At 33.7% G+C, this 21,373-nt stretch overlaps 1 protein-coding gene across 1 annotated transcript in view; it reads left to right on the forward strand.

Moving 5' to 3' along the window:
* RYR3 (ryanodine receptor 3) overlaps positions 1-21,373 on the forward strand; it is a 230,975-nt gene that overhangs the window by 185,503 nt on the left and 24,099 nt on the right. The window contains exons 70-87 of the mRNA XM_085323331.1: positions 2,687-2,857; positions 3,210-3,269; positions 4,438-4,569; positions 5,342-5,454; positions 9,261-9,357; positions 10,799-10,908; positions 11,749-11,800; positions 12,499-12,555; positions 12,834-12,933; positions 13,137-13,216; positions 13,517-13,593; positions 15,187-15,260; positions 15,982-16,062; positions 16,471-16,559; positions 16,731-16,859; positions 17,241-17,345; positions 18,496-18,577; positions 18,929-20,253. Coding sequence (XP_085179457.1) covers positions 2,687-2,857; positions 3,210-3,269; positions 4,438-4,569; positions 5,342-5,454; positions 9,261-9,357; positions 10,799-10,908; positions 11,749-11,800; positions 12,499-12,555; positions 12,834-12,933; positions 13,137-13,216; positions 13,517-13,593; positions 15,187-15,260; positions 15,982-16,062; positions 16,471-16,559; positions 16,731-16,859; positions 17,241-17,345; positions 18,496-18,577; positions 18,929-20,253 — 2,934 coding nt within the window. The remainder of the gene's footprint in view (positions 1-2,686; positions 2,858-3,209; positions 3,270-4,437; positions 4,570-5,341; positions 5,455-9,260; positions 9,358-10,798; positions 10,909-11,748; positions 11,801-12,498; positions 12,556-12,833; positions 12,934-13,136; positions 13,217-13,516; positions 13,594-15,186; positions 15,261-15,981; positions 16,063-16,470; positions 16,560-16,730; positions 16,860-17,240; positions 17,346-18,495; positions 18,578-18,928; positions 20,254-21,373) is intronic.

Here is a 21,373-nt window from a genome sequence, read left to right on the forward strand (position 1 = left end):
ACTGCCTAAGTAGAGTCATCAGAAATAAATATTTGGAYGATGTTGTTCTAGAAAAATATATGGGAGAAATTTGCTATAATCTTGTCCCTGTCTGTAAATGAATAAAATATTACGTTAGATGTAGTAAGTTCAAATTAAACCTAGGATTCAAATCCTTCCTTGTTTCTAAAATTAAAAAAAAAAAAAAAATCTTTCCTAAGCCGGCAAGATGTGAGGATGATTTTGAATCATCCTTATTTCTTTTATGTAATATATGCAAAGATTTCTTTTTCTCCAGTGAACCATAGTTCATCTTTGCATCATTCATACTATCTTTTTTTAATATGAATTTAATACATATCATTACTTTTTGACCTATGGTGTGTTTTTCATTGGTGAAGCAGAACAAACAGCAAAACAGCATAAAATCTTATCATCTTTCCCTTCTTACCATGGCCTGAGAACCTCATACTATGATGTGAACTRTTTTTAAGCAATCAGACTAGAGGCGTAAGTTAAAAAATTAACAGATGTGTTAAGCTATTAGATCTGGTTTCAGGCTTTACTACTATCTAACTTCCCCAGGTAGGGAGGAGGGTTTAATGAATACTGTCATGATAATCTCACAGAACTGAGCGCTCAAGAAGGGTTAGAAATACTAAAAATATTAATTCCAGGGTCTTGATTAACTCTAGCTAATGTTTTAATATAAATTCCTCCTCCTTTTTGATTAAATATTAAGTTTTTCTGAATCTGCAGGAGAATCTGTAATTCTCCCTCTATATGTTTGTTGAAGAAATTTCCATTTTTGTGTTTAAATCCCCATGCAAGTACGATTACTATGTGCTGTTAGATAATCAAAGTATATCATTCTGATTGTTGTAGAGGTTCTTCTAGTACAATAAATTATTTACACAAAATATATCTGATTTAACACTCTACATATTAAATAAAGGTATTGTGTTTACTCATGGGTGCACATCAGAACTGAAAGAGACATAATTTTATTKTCATTTCAGTATAGATTTCTCTCTGTGACTCTACTTACACATTTATCAGCAGGAATTGCAATTTAATGGACAGCAGAATTTGATGGCAAAGGCAGAATGGATTTTTTTTATGCTTTAAAAATGTTTTTAAGTTTGTGTGTTTTTTATACGCAGTTATTAATCTGAAATGAAGATTATAAAAATTGGATGTGTAAAATGACCTTCCCAAGCATACAGATGCAGAAAAGTCTCTCTCTCTTTTTCTTTTCTTTCTTTCTTTTTTTTTTAATTTTGGTACTCCTTATGCCTTTTTCAAGATGCATAGTGACGCCACTGAGTCACAGTGATACATTGTGGCATTTGTTTGTCTGCTATCAATGTAGAGTACAAATAATGTCATTATTATAGCCATTACATCATTGCTGTTGTAGAAAACTTTTTCTAAGGCACTTCCAAAAGCAAAGCTTTGAGGCGAAGTACTCTCTTGCAATTGTTAGTTCCTTAAGAAAGGAAGCCACATCCAGCGTGTGTTCCCTCTGACCTGCTAAATGCTGTTAACACCAGCTATATACACAGTGATTCACCATCTAGAAGACAGCATTTGCCAAAATCTACCGCTGAGTAGAATATATATGGTCACCTTTTTTCTTCCTTCAGTGTTTATGATGAGAAAGGTGTGGTAATAATTGGTAAATAATGGATTGCAGTGCATTCTCTGCATTAAACTATACAAACAGGAGTCAGTAGAATTTAGTCAACAGAGGGAAAAGGATGTGGAAGAAGGTTAAATGCAAACATTTGCTGTTTTGTAGTGTTTTATAATCCTGCAGGCCTAGTCCTGAAATCTTGTCTTAGGCAAAACTCTCCTTGAGTTTAATAGGAGTTTGATCTAGGTACAGAATTCAGAACTGGGCTATTTTTATGTTGTTGTTTAGCATATGTTCATTAAGTATATGCGTCTGTTTTAAGGATTTCAGTTTGCTGTCTCATAAATGAAAAGTTRTGTGTGAAGTATTGTTGTCAGTTGTTTGTTGTAAGTAGATAGGGCAAATGGTATTCTGTTGTGCTATTTGCTTCTCTGTCTCTTCTATTTTTCTCCTCCTGTTACTTACAGTCTCCAAAGCTGCAGAAGGCTTTATTTTTCATCCCAGAGTTATATCAGCCAAGGCCGAAGGACAGTGGTTTTCCAGAGACACTAATTCATTGGCATTTTATTGCATTGAATTCAAGCCTTTTAGATAATGATTATTTTCAATTGAAACAAATTAGATTATATTCATTCATCCCCACATAACTGTGTTCAGACCTTAGGTAACTGCATCTCCCAGGTTTCTACCAAAAATGTACACAACCTGAGTCTGTCTCTGTAAAACTGCAAACTAATAGTGTCCCCTAAGACTGACAAAATTTTTACTTCCGTAGTATTTCTGAGAGGTAAATAAGATCTTGAAAATATAGGTAGATTCATAAGTATGAATGCACAAAACTTAACYGCCATTAAAATACTACTATTACTGCAGCTTCTGCACTGGTGCATACCAAAAATATTCCTTTACATTTCCTACTCAAAACTGTACTTCCTGCCTCTAATTTAACATTTTTAATTAATTATATTACATCAGGAGTCTAGTTTCTTTGGACCATTAGAAGAAGCTTGTGTTGGAAAAGCGCGTGATCAGAGAATRGTTACAATTTACCTTTCTATTTTTTAATTATAGTCTGGAGGACAAGACCAAGAGAGAAAGAAATCAAAACGTAGAGGGGATTTGTACTCAATACAAACTTCCTTGATTGTAGCTGCACTTAAAAAGATGCTTCCTATCGGTTTGAACATGTGTACGCCTGGAGATCAAGAGCTCATCTCTTTGGCTAAGACTAGATACAGCCATGTGAGTGTGTACTTTGCAGTCTAATGACAGATACAAACTGTGTTTTTACAAGACAGCCGAACAAATATATCAATTCTAATGCATTATAATTTAAATTATAAATGCATAAAGAATAAAGTACTGAAAGATCATTAGTTAGCATTTATTTCCTTAAAAGTTTGATTCTTGTTTTGTGCCTGCAATTAAAGAAGGCCTTTTGTTTTCAAAGTATGTAAGTTATCAGATGGACGGGGAGGACAGAAGAAGTTAACTTTCAATATTAAAAGAATAACTGTTCTTTTGCGTGTTCTTGTGCATATTCTTATAAAATGAACCTTAATCAAAACTAAAAAATGCTTTTACCTTTCTACAGAGGGACACTGATGACGAAGTCAAAGAACATTTACGTAACAACTTACATTTGCAGGAAAAGGTAATATTAAAAAAWTCTGACTTAAATATGCTGGGGTGACCTTTCTAAACATGGAAATWACACTTATTTATAATGTTTGTGGTATGTGATAAAAGAAAATGAAAAGCTATCCARAAAAATAACATTTTAGCATTTCTGTACTTTTTGCCATAACAACAACTAGCTTCTTTCTAGCTTTGACTGGTATTTTTAGGTTTCAAGAAGTTTTGTAGAACTGGACAAGTTTAAAGAATTATATTTGGTAGATTTAAAGCTGTAACTGCTTAAAATCATTTGGATCTAAGACAAAAATAAAATCAAAGCATAATATTCAGCTTCTCATTTTGAACTTAACTTGATTTAACCACTAAACAGTATTTTTATGAATATATGCATTTTAAAGTGAATGTGATGAAATAAAATCAAGAAAACCTTTCTACAGCATATTTATGTTTCCACTGTTTAGCCCCTGAAAAATATAGGGTCAAAGATGATAACAAAATGGAGTCATCATCGTTTTGTAAATATTAAATAATTTAGATCACTTGCCCAAATACTTGAATTTAATGGGAATAACTCAGTTATCTTAGATGGGAAATGGCTATCTCAATTGCTGGACATTTGTGCTTACCTAAATTTAAACTGGGCGTGCTCAGTAATTCTGATGTATTTTCCTGTACTGCTGTTACAAAAAAGCCAAAAACTCTGGCTGAGACTCTTCAGCTACTAAAATTCCAGCTGTCATTGGTAGCTTCCATAATTCAGCTTTCCCCTGTTGGTACAAAAGTSCAGCAAGGGGTTAAATTGTAGAAGTGTAAGAGTTATACAAAAAGGCAATGTTATATGTCAAACTGGATAGCTATTCAACAGTTTAGTATTGTCCATCTTAATGCTAGATGTGCTTCCTTATTTWTAATRCTGTTAAATATGATGCAGAATTCCCGGGGTGCTTTGTTTGGTTTCATGAAGTAAAAACAGAAGCTTGCTTAAGAGTTGAGTTCARCTACCCAAACGTATATAGAACCTAGTGCTATTTTTTCAGCATCTAGCAAATGGGAATTTTTATGAAAAGGGAAAAGATGATAGGATATCTATAACTTTTCTTATTATTCCAAGAGAATAATTATGAAGATAGTCATATTCAGTATCTTCAATCAGCAGCTTTAGTATGAAATATGTTGATTTTCAGTCTGATGATCCAGCTGTGAAATGGCAGTTAAATCTCTACAAAGACATTTTGAAGAGTGATGAACCTACTGACCCTGAGAAAACTGTGGAACGTGTGCAGAGAATATCAGCGGCTCTGTATCATCTGGAGCAGGTAAAATGTAACATACCTATACTGTGCTTATTTTAAATCAGAATGAGGTTCTTATGAAGACTGTTTCCACTTCACTGAATGTAATYATTTAAGTTTCTAGATAAAAGTAATTCTTGTGTATACATACAAAGTATTCTGTGTAATCTGCCTCAATCTTGCTTCAGAGAAAACTCAGGAAGTATTTACCCCTACACAGCTTTGTAAACAATTTCATGAACCTTTATGTACAAAAGGTCAATATTCAGTAGCTGAAAACTCTCTGATTTTAACAAAATATGTTTGCATGTGCATTTATTTTAATACACGTATTTCAGCATCTTCCATTCCTGCATACGAGGATGCTTTAATAAAACTTTTGAATCCTGTTGCCTCTTCATTCAAATTATGCAATTCCAACACAAAAGCATTTGCACCCTTAAAATTCATCCTTTTCATTCAGAAATGATATAGCAAAGAAATCTGTTCACATGAAAGATTGATCGAATCTGCATAGATATAAACATAAAATAACTATTTTGGATTTTTCCCCTGAGTTCCACATAGCAATTTTTCTAGCATCTAAAGCTTTCCTGTATAAACCAAGGAGCACTATAGAGGGCCCATTTTTTCAGATTACTTTATTTTTTAAAACRTTATTTTCTTTCAGAAGACACAGAGCTTTTGTAACATTTTATAATTCGTTTACTACATTTACCAGTAGTTAAAAAAGACAATTTGGGATAAGAATTGAAGAGTTTCTACTGTATGTACTAAAAAAGATATTTTGCCATAGGTTGAACAGCCGCTCAGATCAAAGAAAGCTGTTTGGCACAAACTCCTGTCAAAACAACGCAAAAGGGCTGTAGTGGCATGTTTCAGAATGGCGCCATTATACAACCTGCCAAGGTAGATGGCTTAAAGGTTTATGTTTTTATAAGTTTTGTTCATGTTTCTTAGTGCAAATACTGCCCTAGAAGTGTGCTGATTGTTAGGCTTATGTAATGAGTTTCAGACGAAATAATTTGTTAGTTATCAGCCAGTTCGTCACCGTAACAAAATATTTTTTTTTMATGACACATACCCAGAGAGGAGAAAGACCATAGGAATTCCACTGCTACAAAAATCAAATGCTTCATTTTTGTCAGCTCTTGTCTTGGATGTTATGTATAATTACCTCTGAAAACTSTGTTAAAATTTTGTTGCTGCTGCTTCTATTCTTTTTTGCCTCTGATTACTCTTTTTGGTCTTTATTCTCCTATGTTCATAATCGTTCCTTTTTTTTAACTTTTGTTTTTATGACTTTTACGTGAATGCTTCATACTCTTTAGGTTATATGAGCTAATCTGTAGCTACTATGTCAGGAAGCCATATGCATTTAAAGCAGCTATTAGGGCAGAGCAGTGCAGTATGAGATTTTGGACTTGCGTGTTGCTCTGCTTCTTTCTCCAGTTGAATGCAGATGTCACAAAGTCTGACRTAAACTGCATCCTGTGCCTGGATCTATCCACTACTTTAGACAGAATATTAAGACCATGTTACACTGGAATTATTTCCTTTACCCTGTTAATTCTCACCAAAACTGTTTTTTTTCTTAATTCAGATGGAGCGTAAGCATGCACACTTTTTCRCCTTTCCTGATTTATATTTTTGTTTAAAGATTGCACACAAAGTATTTAGTAGAAACATTTCCTTGCATTTAAAAATGCTTTTATTAACACCTATCTCCATGCTTGACATCAGCTTAAGTTCTGTAGCTGTGCCACTAATATACTGAGAAGAAAGCTAGTTTTGCCATAACAAGATAAATTCCAGATGCACAGTAAAAAGCACACATATTTCCTTTACAAAAACTAGTAGTTCTAGACTATAACTTCTCTAAATTGTTTCTTACCCATGTGTCTCCCTACTACCAGCCAACTTTCGTGGAGCCAGAGAGAAATGAAAAGATTTAAATAAAATGTAAAAACAAACTGACTAGTTTTGAGGCTATGAACTATTTCATCTTCAAGAGTCATGTTTGGGGAAATGAGAGGAAGTAGTGGAATGAACACCCATTTCAGTAGCATTTTTTGACAACTGTGTTCTGAATTTATAGATATTTTTTAAAGAAAATTACAGATAATATGAATGTTAAAACCCTGCGTATTATCTATAATATTCATATATCTTTCTGTATTCTGAAACTGGTTCTTTTCAGACTTTGTGGTAGATTTTATGGTGGAGTTACTCCTAATTTTAAGAAATCTGAATGTGAGACAAATCTGTCCAGTTATTTCTTCTTACAGATTCTAAAAATGAGGTCTGATGAAACTCTTTTAGCCAACATATTTTGGTATCTGTTTTGAACCACAGGCATGAGTGAAAAACACTTTGGGCTTCTAGGTAWCTTTCTCAATTGATAGGTACAGAACAAAGTTTTAAAGTTCTTTATTTATGGACACAGATTTTTCTAGATAAATATTAGATTCTGACAGGAAAATAAGACTGTCACACWGTTACACACCTAATTGCATACATAACTGTCTATCCATCATTTAAATTGGTTGTGTTATGAAGGCATCTCTGAACCCTCGGGAGTTTATTTCAAGTGGAGTATGATTAATTCTAAGAGCTACATAAATCCCATTGAACCAGTTTCAAATGCAGCTCTCCTAATCTTGTGTATTTCTTCGTTTTAGTTGCAGTATTATATTGGGAGACTTAGTTCCAGATCTGATGATAGAAGCAATTAATTTACAGGGTAGCAAGGAAATTGATAATGGCAATATCTTCTCATTCATCCTAGAAAAGATTTTGATCTTCAGTAGATAATGAGCTGTTTCCTCTGATAATTTGCTGGAGATTTAGGTGGCTTTCATTATACTTTAATGTTAATCTCCCATTTTAACCTATTTTCTTCAAGAGAATAGGTATCATTTTTTAGGAACTCCAGTGCGATGTTTCAGAAATTAAGATGTTCATTCAYAGAATCATAGAATCAGTAAGGTTGGAAGGGACCTCTGGTCCAACCTCGCTGCTCAGCAGGGTCACCTAGAGCATGTTAGACAGGGCTGCGTCCAGGTGGGCCTTGTGCAGGTCTTTGTTAGAGTATCAAGTTGAGAAACCACACAGAAATTACTGTAACTTCTTCAATAAATATTCCAAGTGCTCCCTGTTCTGAGAAGTACCTTGAGATACAAAGGAACTCATAGTTGTATTTTCAAATATTCTTGTTTCTCCAGGAAAAAACATTGTTAGTATTACCTATGCTAGTCCTTCATGTTCTCTGTTCATTAACGAATATATGCACAGTGCTTTGAAAAAGTGTCTTATTTGATAAGTATTTTTTCTCTGACGTGTATTTGTGTTTGATGTTTTAAAGAAATTTATTTGCAAATTATTTGTTTTATTGTCTATCATCTGTATACGCACATAAATTCAGCAAAGTTGTACGTGGAAATTTTTCATACACAGTTTAAAAAAACATTCTTTCTGACTACTTCAGTGAATTTAATTTGTGCCTTTGTTGTTAGTTCTTCAATGAAAACCTATATGCTTTTCTTCAGACACAAAATTAGCAATTTCTTCCTGAGCACCTTTCAACGTGTTTGGCTGGAAAAAGTACATGAAAAAACTCAGTATGACAGGCTTATACTCAAGTTAACGGTAATGTAACTTGTGGAGAGCCTCTTCCGTATGCGCACACTTACTCCTTCCCAGCCATGATTTGATGTTATCATAAAACATGAATTTGTACAATTTTCAGTGGGGATTCTGATTGGTCAGTTTTTGCAATTTGATAAGAAAGTGGCATCAGTGCCAGCAGGGGAGCATAGAGGGTTGGYGAAATAGCATTCTATTGCAAAAGTAGAATGAGAATAATTTATGTGCACAATGCGTCTGTACAAGTCATGGCATATAGAGCCTCTAAGCCCTATATACAGACAGTTTGTATGATTCTGGTATTAGTGCAAGATAAAAATAAATGCAAAGACTCTGTGGAACTACCTTCAGAGGATTCATAGAGTGTGTCTCCAAACAAAATTTCCTCACCAATAAAATGTAAATGCTGCTGATTTGCCAGATTTATGTGTAGATAGTTATCATTAATTTGTTTTCTGTGGAGGATTGTACAATTAAATTAATCAAACTGTAATCAATATGCCTAACAATTTTCTAAAGTTCATCTTCTTCTAGTGCAGTTCTTGTGCATGTCTAATCCAGCTGTTTTGAGGACACATTATTTCTACCCCAATTAGTAGTTACAAGAAAAGAAGCTGAGCATAGGCTTCTGCTTGTGGAAGAAGGCAGTGAGTGTCCACAGACAACATGCTGGAAAAAAGTTGATATTATTTTGCTATTSACAGCCAACTTGTGCTGTCTTAGTGTCCTGGTTTACTTAACTTGCAAATCCCACCCACTCATTCTTAGTGTATTAACATATGTATTTTTCCCATGCTTGTATTAAAACTCCAGTCCTGCAGTTTCACATATAACATAAATGAGCACTCCCACAGCCTTCAGAATGAAAACTAACATATATGTAATAGCAAGAATGTGCAGAAATATTTTCAGATTTTTCAGTGAATGGTAGTTAGATTTTGCATTTTGTTTCACTGACCAATCAGAGGATCAAAATTGTACAAACACRTATCCTTACTAATCATTAACCACCTGAGCTGTTATACTGTGTTCCGTTACCCCTCTTGATCTCACTTTCACAACCCCCCCAGGCACCGTTCTATTAACCTCTTCCTCCATGGCTATCAGAACTATTGGATAGAAACAGAGGAATATTCATTTGAGGAKAAACTAGTTCAGGATTTGGCTGTAAGTACTGACGTAACTGGGCATATTTTTCAGTGCCCAMTTTAGTCTATATTTTATGTATCTATTATAGCATATATATAACTTTTATGTACTGTATACATTTGCATAAATTTATAATATCCTTGTGCTTCAAGGCATAAGGTCATTATCTGCTGTGTTCGAAAAGGCATTTGCTGTGTGATGCACACTGAGGTGCGTTAAGGTGGTTTATGCCTTCAGTCAAAGTGTGTGATACTCATTCTTGGGAATAGAAATGGATCAGATAAACTGTCAGTCTGTATTTGTCATTATGCTAATTCCTATGTTCCTATATTTTAACGATTGTTTTTTTAAAGCTTGACACAACTGATGCTTTTCCCTTTTTAAAATTTTTGTTGGTGCATAATATATAACATTTTCAGCTTGAATACAAATTAGTTTTGCTGCTTTCTTGCTGATACTTCATAAGGAGACTTAACTATATGCAGCCATATTCAGCAAAAGTTTAGTTTATGCATGCACTYGTTAAAGGTGATTGGTAAACTTCAGTTTTTGTTACTTAATCTTGATTCAGAAAGACTGCTGCTTTTTTTTCTTCCTTCTCTGTAGTCAGTTTATCTAAAAAATTTTAAGGGGCCTATCTCCTTGATACTTAAACACCATGAATAAACGGCTCCATGGATCACGAGGAGATGCTTCAGTGTTAGCAAAGGCAGTTAAATTGTAATTTGATTATTATTATGTTTTGTAATTGGATCATTGTTATTCTTATGATAATGCTAACTATTTTTTTAAGTTAGTGGCAAAGAAGGAAATATTTATCATATGACATTATTCATGCCTTGATGTTAAATGTAGTAATAATCCTTACAAATCCTACCAGTCTACCAGTGACAGTACATGCAAAGAAGAATACCTTTTTCTATGCCAGTGCTGAATATGTTTTCTTTCAAACTGTGAAAAAAAATTGGGGTTGATCGTAATTAGAGCAGTTCTTACATTTATTGAATCAAGATTAGTTATCTAGAAATGATACATGAAAGTATTATAGCAAATAGCAGCCACAGTGGTATGCATCTGATGATAGTCTTAAAAACAGTTCAATTTCCCAACCAATTCTGCTAAATAATTGAATTGAGACTTTCTTTCAATTCTGGTCCACTGGAAACTACATATAATTTCTGCTGAATAAGGCTTGCCTAAAACTTTCACTGTCTCATTCACAATACCTTGCAAATGAGAAAGTATATTACTATCAAATACGAATAACAGAGTTGGATGCTATGCTGCTTAGGCGTTCAGGCATAAAACGTTTCAGGTTCTGCTGCAAGCTGCTGAATAAGATGAATACTGGAAGTTAATACAAAATGGACCCAAAAAGTTACTGAAATCTGTGCTTAATTGTTCATTTTTTTTTAACTTATGAAGCTTAATCTCTGTTCTACTATAAATCTTGACACAGAAACCTCCAAAAAAAGAGGAAGAGGAAGAGGAAGAGACTGAGAAAAAACAGCCTGATCCACTTCATCAGATTATCCTCTATTTTAGTCGCAGTGCTCTCACAGAGAGAAGGTAAGAAAGAGCCATTTTTAAAAGTATATTCAGTAAAATCATCCATGAATTGCTAAGAATATTACAAAAGTGATTTAACAAAACTGCAGTTCAGTATTGTCCATAGTGAAGACTTTGCTGCTTATCCTTTTCCTTAATGTTTTCATGCATTAACCTCAGTATAAACTTTATGTTGAGACAAGGGTTGACATACTTTTGACATTTATGAAACTTGGTAAATACCCAATACAGAAATAGCAAAGCCTGAATTCTCATAGAAACATAAGGTCTACTGGAATGGTTGCTTCATGCAGGGTAACCTTCCAGTATGTCCTGATAATGGATAAATATTCTTACTCTTGGCATTTGTTAAATATTATTTAATGTTTTAGAAACTTCAAAATACCACTGATGGTTAGAGTGAATCTTTTTCAGTGCCATTTTATGTTTTGAATTTATACTATTGATCAGAATATACATTTCCTATAAGTAGTAAAATTCTCCATATTTTTCTGTGTTTTTCTGTATGATTGCTCTACAATCTCACAATCTGACATTTATTAAAAGTTAGAATAATTATATCTCCATAATGCTTTTCTAGACTTGTATCAGCCAGTTAGTCTTACTTATCCATCTAAATGACTAAATTAGATACTCAAATATACCAGTAAACTATCCAATTAAAAATTCATATAGATTTGGTTTGAGATGAGGAAATATATTAGAATTTTCAAGTTCACAGGTATTTCAAATAGATATATATGGACTTCCCATTAATAAAAACCGATCTTACATATTAGTAGCAGAATGACAGCTTTTTATTACTACATCATTAAAAAATTGTTTCTTTCCTCTTTATAGCAAACTAGAAGATGATCCTCTATATATTGCCTATTCTGCCATGATGGCAAAGGTAAATGTATCATTTTAAACTCCACCTCTCACCCCACTCAGGCACTTCCTATTTATTTGAGATCCTTTTTAAATTTTTTCTCTCGTATGTGGACTACGTAATACTACTAGTTTCTGTATATTTAATGAAACAAATGCTGTTCAGAGTTAAATATATAATAATAAATTTCCTGCTGTAAAATATAATTATAAAATTGTAGTAGGCACAATCCCATTGCTATCAATGAACACTTAGTCTTGTGTAGGATAACTCATGAGACATCTTAACAATATTAGTTACCTTTATTCTCTCAATAATTATTTTTGAGCTACTATTTGATGTCTGTCAAAAGCAATCAATATTTCCAATGTGTTGATTATAGCTGGCACTTAAATATGAGGAGAGTTTAACTGGGAACATAAAAGTTGTAATAGAAACAGAGATAAGACATGAGAACACATAACCTACAGTTAGAGGTTTGCCTGTAGTTGGATAAATAGCCTGAAACCCACTCATGTATTAGGGTATGTCAGCTTCTTATTATGGTTGAGCACAGATATTTAGGATTACAGGGATCCTAAATCTTCTTAATGACTTGAATTATTGCTTTAGAAAACTTCTTGGAACAGTCATTTTTRTAGTGCAAATCCTGAAGTACAAATAGCCATTATGTTCCATACTCAGTAAAAGCTTTTAATTTCTTTTGCTAACATAAAAAGAGCTGTCAGGATGAAGAAGAGGAAGAGGAGGATGAAGAAAAAGAGAAGACATTTGAGGTAAAATTAATTTTTTTTCTCATTGACTAAAGCACAAGAAATCATCTAAAATATGTTTACTAGAATAGGTGCAAGGATAACACAGTGTCTATTGAGTTGCTTTACTAGATTATTCATATAAAGGAAAGACTGTGTGTTTTGAATTTCTGGAATTGAACTAGCTATMGATTATGGAGGCAGGTGTCCTTCAACAACATCAGATTTCTCATCATCACATCATCATATTTTGGAATCAGTTCCAGTCTGTATTCTGTTCCCATTTTTGTTCCCAAACCCAGGAGAAGGAGATGGAAAAACAGAGAACTCTTTATCAGCAAGCTCGCTTGCATGATCGTGGAGCTGCTGAGATGGTCCTTCAGATGATTAGTGCAAGCAAAGGTAATGTTACGTGAAGTGTTAAAGTACATAYGATACACAAATGATGTGTATATCATGTATATCTTATATAACTTGTATATGATATATAATGAGGAAAAATTAAATGTCAGTTATGAATTACATTATGTGAAGTTTTCCAGACTACTTTTCTGACTAAATAATTCATAATTGCRGTTTTAATAACTGTATGCTTGTTTTGACAGGTCATACAGGACCCATGGTTGTTGAAACACTAAAACTTGGTATTGCTATTTTAAATGGTGGGAATACCATAGTTCAACAGGTAATTTTTTTAAAAAAAGCTATTATGTGTCTTGCTTGTATAAAGGAGGGAAGTCACTTGGAGAATTTTAATGTCCTGCTGTGTTGTTAGGCTAGGAAGAGTTCATTTAATTTTAAGGTAAATGATGAAGAAATATCAGGGTAGGTTTGTTGCAATGTGGGAAGAGCAAGCTATCTGTTTAAATGGACAGTGGTATTACTGCTGGCCAGTGATATACATTTAGAATAGTAATCTAGGAAATTATTAATTTACAATAATTTTAATATAGATTTTTTTTTCCCCCAAATGTATATCCTGTAGAAAATGCTGGACTACCTGAAGGAGAAAAAGGATGCTGGATTTTTTCAAAGTCTCTCTGGCTTGATGCAGTCTTGCAGGTAAAACATAAATCATATTATTAAAGTTTCAGCTTATTGCCCAATGCAAGTGCATTTGCTGGATTTGAATTACAAGAGTCACAAATTGTAGTGCTTTTGTGGAAATTTTTTGTGAATCAATGCATTAATCTTTTAGATTTTCCAAGGCAGAAATCAAAGCAGAGRATGACTGAGTATGCCTTTAAAGGCTTAGTTTGGAATGGCAGGAATAATACAGTGCACTAGCTTCTTTACTGGTCCCAACTCCCTGAAGTTTTCTGGATGGGTAGTTCTAAGGATGGATAAAAGCCATCACTAAAGGAGAGGACAGGCTGGTGGAGCTCTGCTAAGCTATCAGTTTCTGCACATCTCTGACAAGTTACATAATGTCTGTCTTTTCATCTGAATCCTCTGCATATGTATCAAATTWGTTAGAGATGGCATGTGGCCAGTGAGCCCATAGTCACTTCTTTGACAAACTGAAAGTTCAAGTGAAATCAGGTAAAGAACACCTATAAAGAAGGTGGAAAACTGTTGGTGTTCCTAATTACTCTTACAATAGACAGCCTCTCTTTCTCAGCATTTTAAAGCAACAGAARGGTTCAAAAGCAGTAGACTGGGATTTCATATATGGAGAAGTTCGTAGCAACCCTATGCAAGGGCAGGAAAACTGAGGAAGGACTGCTGACCTGCTCTRTAGTAATTACCGATTCGTCATTGCAAAACAGTTGCAGCCTAATTAAATATCATCTATTCCATCTTGTCATCTTTCTGTTTACATRGAACAATTTAGCAAGGACTTGCTTAAGGAGAGTCTGCACTGATGCTACCACCAGTTGTAAATACGTATCTTTCAGGACATCATTARAAAGGTCKTTTGGGTAAACTGACTTGAACACTAAAGGAGAGTGAAAGTAATACTTTGAAAAATGCTTCAAATCTTGTTTTTAATGATGTTGCTAGAACTGAAACTGCAGTTTAACTGCAGTAATGACTGTATTACTGTTTGACTGAACAAATTGTCTTCATAAAATTATGTCTGCATTGCTTGAATGGAAGTACTCTGTGTGCTGAGAACCCTGTGCAGGGTACTGGTATAGGCCAAGTTAGCACCAGGATAAAGATCTCAGTATGTTTTGACCTTGGAAGCTTTGGAATCTCTGATGTKTTCTGAATAATATAATAATATATAATATATAAAGTAATAATAATAACAGTAGGGATAATTTAGTGGAAAAAAATGTGATTGAGAAATAAACTCCAGTGATGCCCTTTTTGCAGGCAGGTTTAGGTCAATACAGAGAGTAACATTTAAGGTTCTTTTTCCTCTTTTCATATATATGTGAAACCCTAAATGACATTACTGGAAATTAAGTTAGATGAATGTTAAGACCTGACTTGAGACTTGTTTCTTTTCAGAAATGGACACTGGACCTTTATTTTTCTCCTAAGTTCATTTATTCTATGTGCATATTAAATAAAATAAGAGGCCATGCATATCATATTGGGTCAAGGCTAGTTGTTCAAGGCCTCCAGAGATTTCCCAGCAGAAATTAACTTTTCATTGTATGCTATAGTACTTTTTCCTGTTTTTTTTTTCTTTTTTAATATAAGTGTTCTTGACTTGAATGCGTTTGAGAGACAAAATAAAGCAGAAGGCCTGGGAATGGTTACTGAAGAAGGAACTCGTAAGTAGAAWGAAATTTATTCCGGTAGTGCTTAAAACATTATTTGTGCTTCCTTCTTTAACTGGAACTGTTGTTTACTGTGGCTTGAAGCTTCTTTTAATAGACTTACTAAAAATAATTTTAGAATTTGAGTTCTGAATATGTTTTATATTTACAAAATCTTTAGCAATCATTTTTAAGAAAAAATGTTTTAACTTCCAATTTTCTTATCCTGTATTCTTGTTATTTTTCTTTGATCCACAGTCATCGTTCGTGAGCGTGGTACGTTTGGGTTTACAGATTTTGATACTATCGTGTGTTGCAAATACAGAATGTAATCTTTAATTGCATCTTCCCAGACATCCTTTAAGGTTTAGCTTTATGGTCTGCAGTGAGTTGTGTGTTCAGCTTGGATGAACAGTTTGATGCTTATTAAAGAAGTGTCTTTCATATTTAAGGCATGGTTTTATTGATAATTAACCATTTACTTATTAGATATATAGTCTAGTAACTTCTTTTTTTTTCTTAAAACCATGAATGCATTGGAGTGCTAAATATTTTGGCTGTGCTTTTTCTGTCTCATAGTTTGTTTTGTTTTCATTATTATCAGTCTGTTTCTTTAAATTACTTTAAGACAGCTTTTATAATATTGCTTTTTAAAGGATGCTATTTGAAGATGATGTATTCTGCRTGCTAAACAATAGCAATACTCATATAATCATTGTATTTATGTATTTTAAAGGTGAAAAAGTGCTGCAGCACGATGAATTTACTCGAGATCTATTTAGGTTTCTACAACTGCTCTGTGAAGGGCATAATAATGGTAAGTGAACTGAATTAATTTGGGGAAGATGTTTGTTAAGTTTATTCTCTAAACAGAACTGATTCTAAGTTTTTTTTTCTCTAATTAGTTGATCTAGTTTTCTCAGGAAAAGTGGTGTGCCAGAAATGTGAATTCTGCTTTTCAATTTGCATTTTTAAGTCTTAACATAATTTCAGAATTTATGCATGTCATTAACAGCAAAGCCTACTGCAAGGCATGTGGATAACAATTCTTTAGTTGYATTTACTTTGTGATATATTATAATTCAATTCTAGCCCGTATAATAAGCATCTGTACCCAGGGAGAGTATTTTAAAAGACTACCTTCCAACCTCAGTACATGAAGATAATCATGTGGTTTTGATTTCTCCATTTATATTTACCAAACACAAATCATTTATTATTTCAGATTTTCAAAATTACCTACGTACTCAGATGGGCAACACCACAACAGTAAATATTATCATCAGTACAGTTGACTATCTCTTGCGTCTTCAGGTGAGGAAAACATAGTTAGATAAAAATGTAAAAGTTATTGTCATGAGAAATAGATCGACACAGAAACACTAAATTAGATCTACTACTTCAGCTTCTAGTGATATGAATGTAGAGTGTAAATATTGTGTACAAAGTCCAGAAGTAGAAAATAAAAACATTGTTTTTTCTTAGGAATCAATCAGTGACTTCTACTGGTACTATTCAGGAAAAGATGTCATTGATGAATCAGGACAACGTAACTTCTCTAAAGCTTTGGCTGTCACCAAACAAATATTCAATTCACTTACAGAATATATCCAGGTAAACAAAAGATTTTAGCCCACACTATTAACAGTGGTGTTATACATTTATATGGCCTGATCCTATCCTGTAGGATCCTATTTGTATATATTTTGGCTATATTTTTCTTGATTTTGATAAAGTTACATGGAATCACTGGCCAAGTGTAAAGCTAATATTAAAATACATGAATGACTAAATTTAATATGATAGAAGCTAGAATTTATGCACTAGATACCAAACAAATCCTGGGAACCTTTCTAGTGTGACCTCATGGAAGTCTGCATTTTATCTTTTCATTTTTTCAAATAGAAATCTTAGGCCTTTTTTCTTTTTTTCTTTTTTTTTTTTTTACTTTGATTATGCATAAATAAAAATGTGTTTATCTGAATCTTTTTTTAGGGCCCTTGCATAGGTAACCAACAGAGCCTGGCTCATAGTAGGCTGTGGGATGCAGTTGTTGGCTTCCTTCATGTCTTTGCCAATATGCAGATGAAACTTTCACAGGTATTTTCACTAGTTTAGTAATTCTTTTTTGCATATATTTATAAAATATAGTCAAGTGAATGGTGGAAGCTGTAAAGTTAGCATACTGGCACTCAATGACTGCATAGATTTCTTATTGTCAGGTAGAGGTCCAACACTGAAACTTAATATTAGTTTACATCATTGTATCAATTGTGTCACATTTAGTCTCAATCATCAATGGAGGCTGACCTTTACTAACATTAAACTCAGTTTCGTGAGCTTTCAGCTCATTTATACTATTTGATAATGAAGGTTGCAATTTGGTCTGTTCTTTCCCATTACCAAAACCAGATGATGTGTCATAGTAGAAGCACCGTTAAAAGCAAATTTCTCATTCTGCAGCAGGGGAGAGCAAGAGAAAAGCTGAGAAAATTTGAGAGAAAGAGAGGGAATGTGACAGTCGGTTCTCCATGGTCCGTGGGGAGGAGAACAAGCAGTGTTCATTTCACCATGCAGGGCCTTGGAGAGTCCTACCCGACTCTACGCTTCCAAATCTTCTGTKGTCTTTGGTGACTTCTGCTTACTGTACCTGTACACTCAAGCCATGAGATACTGAATGACTGAAGGGAGTCATTTTACTCCTAGTCAGTACCTCTGCTACCCTCTGACCTGTTCATAAGATTTCTTCCCACTCTGCAGAAGTGTATCAGAATTTTAAGGAGACTTTGCAGTTCTAAGCCCTTCAGGTTAGCCACAAATCTAAGTTAGTCTCGTCATGTTCTCTAAACTTACTGAAGTTCTAGTTCTATTTGAGTGGTAATGAATTACACCGCTAAATATTCACTGTGAAGTGAGAAAGAACAGTTTCTTTCTGAGATGAATACTGCCAGATTTGTTGAGTAACAAAATTTACAAGTTTCTACTGTCCATTAACTGCACTTCAGTAGTTTTTAATGCTTTATTAAAATATGTTTGTGCTGATAATATCTCTGCTGTAGTAGGTTACCCTCATGCTGTAAAAGTCTACTGATAGCAGATTATAGTAAAGTGATAGTGAAATGTTGGTGAAGTGTCTGAAGTACATTTGGATGACCATCCTGCATGCAGTTTCTTCCACAGGTATTCAGTTTCTCATAGGATGCCTGGAAAGGAAAGGAGGAAAAAAAAATTAACTCTGCTTTTATTCCAGGACTCTGCTCAGATTGAATTGCTTAAAGAACTGCTGGATCTGCTGAAGGATATGGTAGTAATGCTGCTGTCTCTGCTTGAAGGTTGGACCTGTTTTTTTGTGGTTACATATTATTATCACAGTTTCATAATATAAAATATAATAATTATCAACCTTTCTAAACTTTGCCTTAATATGATGCTACTACAAAAGCTATTTCATATTTATTTAGAAATTATTATCTATTGAACGTGAATTATTATCTATTGAACATGAAAAAGCTTTTTTCTGAAAAAATACACTGAAAAGTGTATTGAAATGAAACTTACAGAGATTTAAGAATGAAATATGAAAATGGGCATTTTCTTTTGTTATCACCATGAATATTAATATTAAATTATTAACTTAAAATGTAGAGACACCAAATAACTTACTTTTTTAATACACAATATAGGTAACGTTGTAAATGGAACTATTGGAAAACAAATGGTAGACACACTTGTAGAATCATCCAGCAATGTAGAAATGATTTTGAAGTTCTTTGACATGTTTCTCAAGTTAAAAGATCTAACTAACTCGGATGCTTTCAAAGAGCATGACCCAGATGGTAAAGGCATCATCTCAAAGAAAGAATTCCAGAAATCAATGGAAGCTCAGAAGCAATACATGCAGTCAGAGATTGAATTCCTGCTGTCCTGTGCAGAAGCTGATGAAAATGATATGTTTAACTATGTTGATTTTGTGGAACGATTTCAYGAACCAGCCAAAGACATTGGATTTAATGTAGCAGTGTTGTTAACGAATCTTTCAGAGCATATGCCTAATGATTCACGCCTTCAGAGCTTGCTAGAACCTGCAGAAAGTGTTCTCAATTACTTTGAACCATACCTTGGCCGTATTGAGATAATGGGTGGAGCCAAGAAAATAGAGAGAGTTTACTTTGAAATCAGTGAATCCAGTAGAATGCAGTGGGAGAAGCCACAAGTGAAGGAATCTAAAAGACAGTTTATATTTGATGTTGTAAATGAAGGTGGAGAGCAAGAAAAAATGGAGCTCTTTGTGAATTTCTGTGAAGACACAATCTTTGAAATGCAGTTAGCATCCCAGATCTCTGAAACTGATTCAGCTGAAAGACCTGAGGAGGAGGAGGGGACAGAATCTTGTTATGTAATGGATATTGGAGATGAAGAAGAAGAAGAAAAGTCCCTGGAATCAGCCTCAGCTTTTGCAATAGCCTGTGTTGCAGTGAAGAAGAACGTTACTAACTTTTTTAAAATGGTCACTGTGAAGAACCTAAGGAAACAATACAGGAAAGTTAGAAAGATGACAGTAAAAGAGATGGTGAAAGTTTTCTTCTCCTTTTTCTGGATGCTATTTGTAGGGATATTCCAACTRTTCTTTTCTATAGTATGGGGAATTTTCCAGATTCTTTGGAGCACTGTATTTGGGGGTGGCCTGGTGGAAGGAGCCAAGAACATCAAAGTTACTAAAATACTGGGGGACATGCCTGACCCAACACAGTTTGGAATCCATGATGATGTTATGGAAGCAGAAAAAGCTGAAGGTGCCGAGCAGGGCATTAGAGCTGAACTTGTGCAATTTGTAAAGGGTGAAAAGGGAGAAAGTGACATCATCTCAGATATTTTTGGCATTCATACAAAGAAAGAAGGTGGCTCTAAACATGGTCATGATGSTGGACTTGGAGATATTGCAGAAATACTTGGTTCTGATATTCCTTCTTCTYTGGAAAACACAGTTCGTAAGAAAAAAGGAGTACAGGTATGTTAAAAGAGATTTTGTATTTCATTGCAGAAGGCAATACAAATATACTACTGAACATTCTATTAATTCTAACTGAATTATTTGTCTGTTAACTGATTAAGAAATGTACTGGTTGAGAAAATACTTCTTATTCTGTACTCTTTTAAAAAATAGACCTAACAGCAGAAAAATTCAGCCCAATGTAGACTTCAGTGAATTGTTGTTACTGTTCATTTGGACTTCAGTCAAACCAAGAAATGCTAGCAGCTTTCTAGGAACAGTTCTTGTTTTAAGCAGTTTACAGTCTCGTATACTTTGTTCTGCACTCCCCATTTTGTTACACATCACATCAATTCTACATCAATTACCTTTATAAAATACTTTTTCCTCAATAATTCTTTATCATCATCTTAACTTCTTTCTCCTAGTTGTTTTAGTGATTTTATGCAATAAAATATCCTTGTATTTCCAATTATTTGAAATAATTTGCCTGTATTGTTACTTTAATGTTTATCATAGTATCATACTTCACTTTTATTCTGTTTTATGAACGGTTTTCTTTGTTTCACTCTGCTAGATGAAGTATAATTTATTGTTCTTCTATTTAAAAACAGGCCTGAGCTAAAGGTCAAAATCGAAATGCCTCTGTCAGATTTGGTGTTATATTTCACTCTGCATCTCAGATCTGCTTCTACCTGTGATTCAGAGATTTCTTTCTTCTCATCATATTTAATCCAACTCTTTATAGCATACTTGCCAGATATTTTCAACGTAAACCTCCGTCGTACAACTTCATAGTTTATTATTTCCTCTCTATTCAAATTTTTCCTCCATGATTTGTTTACTGCTTATAAATAGAACTACTCTTTCTATTTATTTTCTTACTTTTATTTTTTCATTCATTTATATGTATTTAATTAAAAATGGCAGTCCTTTTAAATCATATCTCATTTAGCATAAATATAATATGGTTGGTGTTTAAAAAGTCTTTTTTGAACTTAAAGACCCTGGGAGATCTGAGTAAATATTTTGTAATTTTCTTCAGTAAATGTTGAATCAAGTATTTTCTTTGAACTGTACATTTCTCTAAGACTTGTTTGTAATTATTGATACACAATTGGATATAATTCGCCATTAT

Source organism: Rhea americana, unplaced genomic scaffold, assembly GCF_003343005.1.
Source record: "Rhea americana isolate MKP2758 unplaced genomic scaffold, rheAme1 scaffold_84, whole genome shotgun sequence".
NCBI classification, from domain to species: Eukaryota; Metazoa; Chordata; class Aves; order Rheiformes; family Rheidae; genus Rhea; species Rhea americana.